The sequence below is a fragment of the Lepisosteus platostomus genome, chromosome 5, assembly GCF_059453375.1.
Source record: "Lepisosteus platostomus isolate fLepPlt1 chromosome 5, fLepPlt1.hap1, whole genome shotgun sequence".
Lineage (NCBI taxonomy): Eukaryota > Metazoa > Chordata > Actinopteri > Semionotiformes > Lepisosteidae > Lepisosteus > Lepisosteus platostomus.
In genome coordinates this window covers 629,066-642,246 of record NC_142615.1, presented here as the reverse complement: position 1 = coordinate 642,246, position 13,181 = coordinate 629,066, and the positions used below count along the sequence as shown (strand labels likewise).

The following is a 13,181-nucleotide window of genomic DNA, read 5'->3' as shown; positions in this document are numbered from 1 at the left end:
ACCCCCCTCTGTGTACAGCAGAGCCTCCTGTCCTGACTGGAGGAGCTCACCCAGCTGTGTCTGGAGAGAAGCCAGGGTATCGGCTTCAACTTCTGATTCTACCGTCTGCTGGATGAGATCACCGCTTGATCAAACATTTTTTTTAAAAATAAGAACAGTCAAGGAAGCCAAGTGAAAACACACAAAAATATTTTATTCTGAAACCAGAAGAAGACGCCAGAACGATTCTGCCACAGCGGGAAGCCGATCCGGGAGCTGGGGAGGCTCCGCTCGGATCGGCCTGGACCGGGATCACGTGGAGAGACTGCAGGAGCAGGAGACCATCTGACATAACTGAGCAATAAATTACGAGTCGTGAGTGGAGCTCTCCCGCACAGCACGCTGGCACCCTCCCGTGATAATAATAATGATAATGATGATAATAATAATAATATTAATAATGATAATAATTGCTTACACTTATATAGCGCTTTTCTGGACACTCCACTCAGAGCACTTTACAGGTAATGGGGATCCCCTCCACCACCACCAGTGTGTACCCCACCTGGATGATGCACCAGAACACTCCCCACACAGCAGCTCTCAGGGGGAGGAGAGCAGAGGGATGAGGCCAGTTCAGAGAGGGGGGTGATCAGGAGGCCAGGACTGGTAAGGGCCCATGGGAAATGTGGCCAGGACGCCGGGGTTACACCCCTACTCTTTTCGAGAAGCGCCCTGGGATTTGTAATGACCACAGAGAGTCAGGATAATACAGGGAGAGTCTGCAGCTGGTACTGCTCACAGAACCGGGCCCGGTCCTGACCCACAGCACTGTGTCTGCGGCTGGTACTGCTCACAGAACCGGGCCCGGTCCTGACCCACAGCACTGTGTCTGCGGCTGGTACTGCTCACAGAACCGGGCCCGGTCCTGACCCACAGCACTGTGTCTGCGGCTGGTACTGCTCACAGAACCGGGCCCGGTCCTGACCCACAGCACTGTGTCTGCAGGTGGTACTGCTCACAGAACCAGGCCCGGTCCTGACCCGCAGCACTGTGTCTGCAGCTGGTACTGCTCACAGAACCGGGCCCGGTCCTGACCCGCAGCACTGTGTCTGCAGGTGGTACTGCTCACAGAACCAGGCCCGGTCCTGACCCGCAGCACTGTGTCTGCAGCTGGTACTACTCACAGACCCGGGCCCGGTCCTGACCCACAGCACAGTGTCTGCAGCTGGTACTGCTCACAGAACCAGACCCGGTCCTGACCCACAGCACAGTGTCTGCAGCTGGTACTGCTCACAGAACCGGGCCCGGTCCTGACCCACAGCACAGTGTCTGCAGCTGGTACTGCTCACAGAACCAGACCCGGTCCTGACCCACAGCACAGTGTCTGCAGCTGGTACTGCTCACAGAACCGGGCCCGGTCCTGACCCACAGCACAGTGTCTGCAGCTGGTACTGCTCACAGAACCAGACCCGGTCCTGACCCACAGCACAGTGTCTGCAGCTGGTACTGCTCACAGAACCGGGCCCGGTCCTGACCCACAGCACAGTGTCTGCAGCTGGTACTGCTCACAGAACCAGACCCGGTCCTGACCCACAGCACAGTGTCTGCAGCTGGTACTGCTCACAGAACCGGGCCCGGTCCTGACCCACAGCACAGTGTCTGCAGCTGGTACTGCACACAGGCCAGGGCCCGGTTCTGACCCACAGCACAGTGTCTGCAGCTGGTACTGCTCACAGAACCGGGCCCGGTCCTGACCCACAGCACAGTGTCTGCAGCTGGTACTGCTCACAGAACCAGACCCGGTCCTGAGGCGGTCAGGTGGCTCAGAGTGAGTGGGTCTGACTGGGTCCGAGTCTGGGGAGAGAGAGGGGGCGCAGCAGGAGAGCAGGTTCTGGGGCTCTGGGGTCACAGAGGGCGCTGGAACCCCTGGTTCTGCTTCTGCACCAGCCCCCAGTACACCCCCCTGCTCTCCAGCAGCTGGGCGTGGCTCCCCTGCTCCACCACTGCGCCCCCCGACAGAACCACGATGTGGTCCGCCTGCTCCACCACCGCCAGCCGGTGAGCGATCAGCAGGACCGAGCAGGGCCGCGACCCGTCCAGCAGGGCCTGGTGCACCTGCAGAGAGAGAGAGAGAGAGGGGTTAATACACACTGTACAGAGAGAGAGAGGGGTTAATACACACTGAGAGAGAGAGGGGTTAATACACACTGAGACACTGCACAGAGAGAAAGGGGTTAATACAGACAGAACCACTGCACACAGAGAGAGAGAGGGGTTAATACAGACAGAGACACTGCACACAGAGAGAGAGAGGGGTTAATACAGACAGAGACACTGCACACAGAGAGAGAGAGGGGTTAATACAGACAGAGACACTGCACAGAGAGAGAGAGAGGGGTTAATACAGACAGAGACACTGCACAGAGAGAGAGAGAGGGGTTAATACACACTGAGACACTGCACAGAGAGAAAGGGGTTAATACACACTGAAACACTGCACACACAGAGAGAGAGGGGTTAATACAGAGACACTGCACAGAGAGAGAGACAGGTTGTGTACCAGCCCTACCATGTGTTCGCTCTCAGTGTCCAGTGAGCTGGTGGCGTCATCAAGGACGAGGACCCGCGGGTGTCTGATCAGGGCCCGGGCGATGGCAATGCGCTGTTTCTGTCCCCCAGACAGCTGTCCCCCCTTCTCCCCCGCATCTGAGACACGGAGACACAGACCAGACTGAGCCCAGCCCAGCAGAGTACACTACAGCCCAGTACAGCACACTACAGCCCAGTACAGCCCAGCTCAGCAGAGTACACTACAGCCCAGTACAGCCCAGCCCAGCAGAGTACACTACAGCCCAGTACAGCCCAGTACAGTAGAGTACACTACAGCACAGTACAGCCCAGTACAGCCCAGCCCAGCAGAGTACACTACAGCCCAGTACAGCCCAGCCCAGCAGAGTACACTACAGCCCAGTACAGCCCAGTACAGTAGAGTACAGTAGAGTACACTACAGCACAGCTCAGCAGAGTACACTCAGCACCCAGAGAAACAGAAACGCCTGAGGACAGACAGACAGACAGGTGGACAGGCACTCTCAGACTGGACAGACAGACGGACAGGTGGACAGGCGCTCTCAGACTGGAGAGACAGACAGACAGGTGGACAGGCACTCTCAGACTGGACAGACGGACGGACAGGTGGACAGGCACTCTCAGACTGGACAGACAGGTGGACAGGCACTCTCAGACGGGACAGACGGACGGACAGGTGGACAGGCACTCTCAGACCGGACAGACGGACAGGTGGACAGGCACTCTCAGACTGGACAGACAGACGGACAGACGGACAGGCACTCTTAGACTGGACAGACAGACGGACAGGCACTCTTAGACTGGACAGACAGACGGACAGGCACTCTCAGACTGGACAGACAGACGGACAGGTGGACAGGTGCCCTCAGAGTGGACAGACGGACAAGTGGACAGGCCGGACCTGTGTTGTAGCCGCTCTGCAGCCCCTGGATGAAGTCGTGGGCGTTGGCCTGCCGGGCAGCGCTGGTCACGTCCTCGTCCTCGGCGTCCTCTCGTCCATAGGCGATGTTCTCCCTGACCGGGCGAGCAAACAGCACTGGCTCCTGGCTGACCACTGCGATCTGGACAGAGAGAGAGGGGACACACTGACCACTGTGATCTGGACAGGGGAAGAGCGGACACACTGACCACCGCAATCTGGACACACACAGAGTCTGGACACACTGACCACTGTAGTACAGTCCAGTATCAGTACCTCGCTGTGCTGTAGTACAGTGCAGTATAGTATTATTACTGTAGTACAGTGCAGTACAGTGTTATTACTGTAGTACAGTATCGGTGCCTCGCTGTGCTGTAGTACAGTGCAGTACAGTGTTATTACTGCAGTACAGTATCGGTACCTTGCTGTGCTGTAGTACAGTGCAGTACAGTGTTATTACTGCAGTACAGTGCAGTATCGGTACCTCGCTGTGCTGTAGTACAGTGCAGTACAGTGTTATTATTGTAGTACAGTGCAGTATCGGTACCTCGCTGTGCTGTAGTACAGTGCACTACAGTGTTATTACTGCAGTACAGTATCGGTACCTTGCTGTGCTGTAGTACAGTGCAGTACAGTGTTATTACTGCAGTACAGTATCGGTGCCTCGCTGTGCTGTAGTACAGTGCAGTACAGTGTTATTACTGCAGTACAGTGCAGTATCGGTACCTGGCTGTGCTGTAGTACAGTGCAGTACAGTGTTATTACTGTAGTACAGTATCAGTACCTCACTGTGCTGTAGTACAGTGCAGTACAGTATTATTACTGTAGTACAGTATCGGTGCCTCGCTGTGCTGTAGTACAGTGCAGTACAGTGTTATTACTGCAGTACAGTGCAGTATCGGTACCTCGCTGTGCTGTAGTACAGTGCAGTATAGTGTTATTACTGTAGTACAGTGCAGTATCGGTGCCTCGCTGTGCTGTAGTACAGTGCAGTACAGTGTTATTACTGCAGTACAGTATCGGTGCCTCGCTGTGCTGTAGTACAGTGCAGTACAGTGTTATTACTGTAGTGCAGTATCAGTACCTTGCTGTGCTGTAGTACAGTGCAGTACAGTGTTATTACTGTAGTACAGTAACGGTACCTCGCTGTGCTGTAGTACAGTGCAGTACAGTGTTATTACTGCAGTACAGTGCAGTATCGGTACCTCGCTGTGCTGTAGTACAGTGCAGTACAGTGTTATTACTGTAGTGCAGTATCAGTACCTTGCTGTGCTGTAGTACAGTGCAGTACAGTGTTATTACTGTAGTACAGTATCAGTACCTTGCTGTGCTGTAGTACAGTGCAGTACAGTGTTATTACTGTAGTACAGTGCAGTATCGGTACCTCGCTGTGCTGTAGTACAGTGCAGTACAGTGTTATTACTGCAGTACACTGTTATTACTGTAGTACAGTACAGTATCGGTGCCTCGCTGTGCTGTAGTACAGTGCAGTACAGTGTTATTACTGTAGTACAGTATCAGTACCTTGCTGTGCTGTAGTACAGTGCAGTACAGTGTTATTACTGTAGTACAGTACAGTATCGGTGCCTCGCTGTGCTGTAGTACAGTGCAGTACAGTGTTATTACTGTAGTACAGTATCAGTACCTCGCTGTGCTGTAGTACAGTGCAGTACAGTGTTATTACTGTAGTACAGTATCAGTGCCTCACTGTGCTGTAGTACAGTGCAGTACAGTGTTATTACTGCAGTACAGTGTTATTACTGCAGTACAGTATCAGTGCCTCGCTGTGCTGTAGTACAGTGCAGTACAGTGTTATTACTGTAGTACAGTATCAGTACCTCGCTGTGCTGTAGTACAGTGCAGTACAGTGTTATTACTGTAGTACAGTATCGGTACCTCACTGTGCTGTAGTACAGTGCAGTACAGTGTTATTACTGCAGTACAGTGCAGTATCGGTACCTCACTGTGCTGTAGTACAGTGCAGTACAGTGTTATTACTGTAGTACAGTGTTATTACTGTAGTACCTTGCTGTGCTGTAGTACAGTGCAGTACAGTGTTATTACTGTAGTACAGTATCGGTGCCTCACTGTGCTGTAGTACAGTGCAGTACAGTGTTATTACTGTAGTACAGTGCAGTATCGGTGCCTCGCTGTGCTGTAGTACAGTGCAGTACAGTGTTATTACTGTAGTGCAGTATCAGTACCTTGCTGTGCTGTAGTACAGTGCAGTACAGTGTTATTACTGTAGTACAGTATCAGTACCTTGCTGTGCTGTAGTACAGTGCAGTACAGTGTTATTACTGTAGTACAGTACAGTATCGGTGCCTCGCTGTGCTGTAGTACAGTGCAGTACAGTGTTATTACTGTAGTACAGTATCGGTGCCTCACTGTGCTGTAGTACAGTGCAGTACAGTGTTATTACTGTAGTACAGTGCAGTATCGGTACCTCACTGTGCTGTAGTACAGTGCAGTACAGTGTTATTACTGCAGTACAGTATCGGTGCCTCGCTGTGCTGTAGTACAGTGCAGTACAGTGTTATTACTGCAGTACAGTATCGGTGCCTCGCTGTGCTGTAGTACAGTGCAGTACAGTGTTATTACTGTAGTACAGTGCAGTATCGGTGCCTCGCTGTGCTGTAGTACAGTGCAGTACAGTGTTATTACTGTAGTGCAGTATCAGTACCTTGCTGTGCTGTAGTACAGTGCAGTACAGTGTTATTACTGTAGTACAGTATCAGTACCTTGCTGTGCTGTAGTACAGTGCAGTACAGTGTTATTACTGTAGTACAGTACAGTATCGGTGCCTCGCTGTGCTGTAGTACAGTGCAGTACAGTGTTATTACTGTAGTACAGTATCGGTGCCTCACTGTGCTGTAGTACAGTGCAGTACAGTGTTATTACTGTAGTACAGTGCAGTATCGGTACCTCACTGTGCTGTAGTACAGTGCAGTACAGTGTTATTACTGCAGTACAGTATCGGTGCCTCGCTGTGCTGTAGTACAGTGCAGTACAGTGTTATTACTGCAGTACAGTATCGGTGCCTCGCTGTGCTGTAGTACAGTGCAGTACAGTGTTATTACTGTAGTGCAGTATCGGTACCTCGCTGTGCTGTAGTACAGTGCAGTATAGTGTTATTACTGTAGTACAGTGCAGTATCGGTGCCTCGCTGTGCTGTAGTACAGTGCAGTACAGTGTTATTACTGCAGTACAGTATCGGTGCCTCGCTGTGCTGTAGTACAGTGCAGTACAGTGTTATTACTGTAGTGCAGTATCAGTACCTTGCTGTGCTGTAGTACAGTGCAGTACAGTGTTATTACTGTAGTACAGTAACGGTACCTCGCTGTGCTGTAGTACAGTGCAGTACAGTGTTATTACTGCAGTACAGTGCAGTATCGGTACCTCGCTGTGCTGTAGTACAGTGCAGTACAGTGTTATTACTGTAGTGCAGTATCAGTACCTTGCTGTGCTGTAGTACAGTGCAGTACAGTGTTATTACTGTAGTACAGTATCAGTACCTTGCTGTGCTGTAGTACAGTGCAGTACAGTGTTATTACTGTAGTACAGTGCAGTATCGGTACCTCGCTGTGCTGTAGTACAGTGCAGTACAGTGTTATTACTGCAGTACACTGTTATTACTGTAGTACAGTACAGTATCGGTGCCTCGCTGTGCTGTAGTACAGTGCAGTACAGTGTTATTACTGTAGTACAGTATCAGTACCTTGCTGTGCTGTAGTACAGTGCAGTACAGTGTTATTACTGTAGTACAGTACAGTATCGGTGCCTCGCTGTGCTGTAGTACAGTGCAGTACAGTGTTATTACTGTAGTACAGTATCAGTACCTCGCTGTGCTGTAGTACAGTGCAGTACAGTGTTATTACTGTAGTACAGTATCAGTGCCTCACTGTGCTGTAGTACAGTGCAGTACAGTGTTATTACTGCAGTACAGTGTTATTACTGCAGTACAGTGTTATTACTGCAGTACAGTATCAGTGCCTCGCTGTGCTGTAGTACAGTGCAGTACAGTGTTATTACTGTAGTACAGTATCAGTACCTCGCTGTGCTGTAGTACAGTGCAGTACAGTGTTATTACTGTAGTACAGTATCGGTACCTCACTGTGCTGTAGTACAGTGCAGTACAGTGTTATTACTGCAGTACAGTGCAGTATCGGTACCTCACTGTGCTGTAGTACAGTGCAGTACAGTGTTATTACTGTAGTACAGTGTTATTACTGTAGTACCTTGCTGTGCTGTAGTACAGTGCAGTACAGTGTTATTACTGTAGTACAGTATCGGTGCCTCACTGTGCTGTAGTACAGTGCAGTACAGTGTTATTACTGTAGTACAGTGCAGTATCGGTGCCTCGCTGTGCTGTAGTACAGTGCAGTACAGTGTTATTACTGTAGTGCAGTATCAGTACCTTGCTGTGCTGTAGTACAGTGCAGTACAGTGTTATTACTGTAGTACAGTATCAGTACCTTGCTGTGCTGTAGTACAGTGCAGTACAGTGTTATTACTGTAGTACAGTACAGTATCGGTGCCTCGCTGTGCTGTAGTACAGTGCAGTACAGTGTTATTACTGTAGTGCAGTATCAGTACCTTGCTGTGCTGTAGTACAGTGCAGTACAGTGTTATTACTGTAGTACAGTATCAGTACCTTGCTGTGCTGTAGTACAGTGCAGTACAGTGTTATTACTGTAGTACAGTACAGTATCGGTGCCTCGCTGTGCTGTAGTACAGTGCAGTACAGTGTTATTACTGTAGTACAGTATCGGTGCCTCACTGTGCTGTAGTACAGTGCAGTACAGTGTTATTACTGTAGTACAGTGCAGTATCGGTACCTCACTGTGCTGTAGTACAGTGCAGTACAGTGTTATTACTGCAGTACAGTATCGGTGCCTCGCTGTGCTGTAGTACAGTGCAGTACAGTGTTATTACTGCAGTACAGTATCGGTGCCTCGCTGTGCTGTAGTACAGTGCAGTACAGTGTTATTACTGTAGTGCAGTATCAGTACCTTGCTGTGCTGTAGTACAGTGCAGTACAGTGTTATTACTGTAGTACCTTGCTGTGCAGGTAGCTGTGCTCGTACTCCTGCAGTGGGTGTCCGTCCAGCAGGATCTCTCCCTCCTGGGGCCCGTAGAATCTCTCCAGCAGACTCACACAGGTGGTCTTTCCTCCTCCGGAGGGTCCGACCAGAGCGGTGATCTGGCCAGGCCTCAGCTCCAGAGAAACATTCTGCAGTAAGACAGATTGAGGAGTTATATCTTTATTACAGTGCTGTGACTAAGCCATCAGCCTCATGGTGGATGACAATGTAACGGCAGTGTCATTAATTAGAAATCACTCCCTGTGCTATTACACTGCTCCTCCACTACTGCAGTATATCTCTATAATTCCTGCCTTCAATACCGCTGTCTAGTATGTTTGTGTTGCTAAAACACTGCTGTGCAGCGTGTACCGCTTGTAACAAGGTTATTACATTATTATTACAAGCGTCCGCAGCGTTATTACCAACGTGTGGAAACAACGCTGTCATGCAGTGTGTCTCACTCACTATTGTGGCAATTTTATTACACTGTTATTATTATATGAATAATAATATATTGTTATTATATTGTTATTTATAGCGCTATTACCATCTTCAGTATCATTCTCGTGTATGTTTGTACTACAGTCATTGTGTCACGCAGTGTGTCCGCATGTGTGTGAGCCAGTGTGTTATTACAGTGTTACTGCATGTGTGTGCGGTGTTATTACACTGTTATCACTACCTTCAGCCCCAAGGTGTCCAGCAACAACGCCGTCGTGCAGGATGTGTATGACAAGAGTATTGCAGAAATGTTATTACACTGTTATTACCTGTGTCTGCAGTGTTCATACTATGTTCAGTATCACCGTCTGCTAAGTTTGTGCTCAGTAACTGTCACGCAGTGTGTCAGTATGTAGGGAGCCATTATGTTATTACAATCTTATTCCTCGCAGTTGTAGTATTATTACAGTGTTATTACTACCTTCAGCTTTAAGGCGTAAAGGTATAACGCTGTCGTGTAGTGTGTGTGTGACAGTATTATAGCAACGTTATTACACTTTTATTACATGAGTCTGCTGTTCTATTACCCATCTTCTGTACCACTGCCTGGTAAGTTTGTGCTCAGTAACTGCGTCACGCAGCGTGTCAGTATGTGTGTTTTTGAGCCCGTATGTTATTACAGTGTTATTGCCCGTGTCCGCAGTGTTATTACACCGTTATTACTACCTTCAGCACCAGGGTGTCGGGCCTGCTCTGGTAGGCGAAGCTGACGTTCCTGAACACCACGTGGCCGTTCAGGGCGCGGGGCGCCAGGGTGCCACTGGGGGGCGTGAGAGGGGTCCTGTCCACGTACTCGAAGATCTTCTCCGATGCCCCGATGGCCTTCTTAACGTGGGGGAAGTAATTCAGCATCACCTGGGGCGAAGACGGGCAGGCAGAGTGGGTGAGAGAGCCCCCCCGGAAGGGTGACCCCACCACCGTCGTCACGGGAACCCTACCTCGACAGCGGAGGAGAACTGCAGCTCGTACAGCACGAAGGACACCAGATCCCCACTGCTCACATCACCCCGCGTCACCAGCCGACCGCCGTAGTACAGAATACTGACCTTCAGGGCCAGACTGGACAGCTGGGAGAGAGAGAGACACACTGTCACACACACACTCCTGTACAGACTGCAGGACAGGACACAGACTGGACAGCTGGGAGAGAGAGAGACACTGTCACACACACACTCCTGTACAGACTGCAGGACAGGACACAGACTGGACAGCTGGGAGAGAGAGAGAGAGACACTGTCACACACACACTCCTGTACAGACTGCAGGACAGGACACAGACTGGACAGCTGGGAGAGAGAGAGACACACTGTCACACACACACTCCTGTACAGACTGCAGGACAGGACACAGACTGGACAGCTGGGAGAGAGAGAGAGAGACACTGTCACACACACACTCCTGTACAGACTGCAGGACAGGACACAGACTGGACAGCTGGGAGAGAGAGAGACACACTGTCACACACACACTCCTGTACAGACTGCAGGACAGGACACAGACTGGACAGCTGGGAGAGAGAGAGAGACACTGTCACACACACACTGCTGTACAGACTGCAGGACAGGACACAGACTGGACAGCTGGGAGAGAGAGAGAGACACTGTCACACACACACTCCTGTACAGACTGCAGGACAGGACACAGACTGGACAGCTGGGAGAGAGAAAGAGACACTGTCACACACACACTCCTGTACAGACTGCAGGACAGGACACAGACTGGACAGCTGGGAGAGAGAGAGACACACTGTCACACACACACTCCTGTACAGACTGCAGGACAGGACACAGACTGGACAGCTGGGAGAGAGAGAGAGAGAGACACACTGTCACACACACACTCCTGTACAGACTGCAGGACAGGACACAGACTGGACAGCTGGGAGAGAGAGAGAGACACTGTCACACACACACTCCTGTACAGACTGCAGGACAGGACACAGACTGGACAGCTGGGAGAGAGAGAGAGAGACACTGTCACACACACACTCCTGTACAGACTGCAGGACAGGACACAGACTGGACAGCTGGGAGAGAGAGAGACACTGTCACACACACACTCCTGTACAGACTGCAGGACAGGACACAGACTGGACAGCTGGGAGAGAGAGAGAGAGACACACTGTCACACACACACTCCTGTACAGACTGCAGGACAGGACACAGACTGGACAGCTGGGAGAGAGAGAGACACACTGTCACACACACACTCCTGTACAGACTGCAGGACAGGACACAGACTGGACAGCTGGGAGAGAGAGAGAGACACTGTCACACACACACTCCTGTACAGACTGCAGGACAGGACACAGACTGGACAGCTGGGAGAGAGAGAGAGACACTGTCACACACACACTCCTGTACAGACTGCAGGACAGGACACAGACTGGACAGCTGGGAGAGAGAGAGAGACACTGTCACACACACACTCCTGTACAGACTGCAGGACAGGACACAGACTGGACAGCTGGGAGAGAGAGAGAGAGAGACACACTGTCACACACACACTGCTGTACAGACTGCAGGACAGGACACAGACTGGACAGCTGGGAGAGAGAGAGAGAGACACACTGTCACACACACACTCCTGTACAGACTGCAGGAGAGGACACAGACTGGACAGCTGGGAGAGAGAGAGACACACTGTCACACACACACAGACAGACAGCCGGTCACTCACGCTGTTGGTCCAGGTGGACAGCGCGTACGCTGCAGCCTCGATGCGGTTGAGGCGATAGGTGTCGTCCAGACACTGGGCGTAGCGCCGGGCCTCGCCCTGCTCGTTGGCGAAGCTGCGCACGGTCTTCATGGAGGAGAAGGCCTGCAGGGCGATGTGGTTGGCCTTGGCCAGGGACTCCTGCACCCTCACCGACAGGGACTGCGGAGAGAGACGGGGGACAGGGGCTGGTGAGGACAGCAGGACAGACTGAGGACAGAGAGGGACATTGGGAGTCTGGCTGACAGCACTGTCACACCTGGAGCGGATCAGACTGCTGCGCACTGGGAGTCTGACTGACAGCACTGTCACACCTGGAGCGGATCAGACTGCTGCGCACTGGGAGTCTGGCTGACAGCACTGTCACACCTGGAGCGGATCAGACTGCTGCGCACTGGGAGTCTGACTGACAGCACTGTCACACCTGGAGCGGATCAGACTGCTGCGCACTGGGAGTCTGACTGACAGCACTGTCACACCTGGAGCGGATCAGACTGCTGCGCACTGGGAGTCTGACTGACTGCACTGTCACACCTGGAGCGGATCAGACTGCTGCGCACTGGGAGTCTGACAGCACTGTCACACCTGGAGCGGATCAGACTGCTGCACACTGGGAGTCTGACTGACAGCACTGTCACACCTGGAGCGGATCAGACCGCTGCACTGTCACACCTGGAGCGGATCAGACTGCTGCGCACTGGGAGTCTGACAGCACTGTCACACCTGGAGCGGATCAGACTGCTGCGCACTGGGAGTCTGACTGACAGCACTGTCACACCTGGAGCGGATCAGACTGCTGCACACTGGGAGTCTGACTGACAGCACTGTCACACCTGGAGCGGATCAGACTGCTGCGCACTGGGAGTCTGACTGACAGCACTGTCACACCTGGAGCGGATCAGACTGCTGCGCACTGGGAGTCTGACAGCACTGTCACACCTGGAGCGGATCAGACTGCTGCGCACTGGGAGTCTGACTGACAGCACTGTCACACCTGGAGCGGATCAGACTGCTGCGCACTGGGAGTCTGACTGACAGCACTGTCACACCTGGAGCGGATCAGACTGCTGCGCACTGGGAGTCTGACTGACAGCACTGTCACACCTGGAGCGGATCAGACTGCTGCGCACTGGGAGTCTGACTGACAGCACTGTCACACCTGGAGCGGATCAGACTGCTGCGCACTGGGAGTCTGACTGACAGCACTGTCACACCTGGAGCGGATCAGACTGCTGCGCACTGGGAGTCTGACTGACAGCACTGTCACACCTGGAGCGGATCAGACTGCTGCACACTGGGAGTCTGACTGACAGCACTGTCACACCTGGAGCGGATCAGACTGCTGCACTGTCACACCTGGAGCGGATCAGACTGCTGCACTGTCACAC

General features: G+C 51.9%; 2 protein-coding genes across 2 annotated transcripts in view; one reads left to right on the top strand and one right to left on the bottom strand.

Annotated features, from left to right (window-relative positions):
* LOC148662306 (class I histocompatibility antigen, F10 alpha chain-like) overlaps positions 1-13,181 on the top strand; it is a 109,895-nt gene that overhangs the window by 36,689 nt on the left and 60,025 nt on the right. The gene's annotated exons all lie outside the window — the stretch shown is intronic.
* The window catches only part of tap1 (transporter 1, ATP-binding cassette, sub-family B (MDR/TAP)), a 17,150-nt gene continuing 4,141 nt past the window's right edge, over positions 173-13,181 (bottom strand). Inside the window, exons 6-12 of the mRNA XM_088631858.1 lie at positions 11,758-11,955; positions 10,017-10,145; positions 9,745-9,933; positions 8,550-8,723; positions 3,473-3,632; positions 2,552-2,688; positions 173-2,097 (exon numbers count right to left, since the gene is read on the bottom strand). Coding sequence (XP_088487984.1) covers positions 1,888-2,097; positions 2,552-2,688; positions 3,473-3,632; positions 8,550-8,723; positions 9,745-9,933; positions 10,017-10,145; positions 11,758-11,955 — 1,197 coding nt within the window. The 3' untranslated portion in view covers positions 173-1,887. The remainder of the gene's footprint in view (positions 2,098-2,551; positions 2,689-3,472; positions 3,633-8,549; positions 8,724-9,744; positions 9,934-10,016; positions 10,146-11,757; positions 11,956-13,181) is intronic.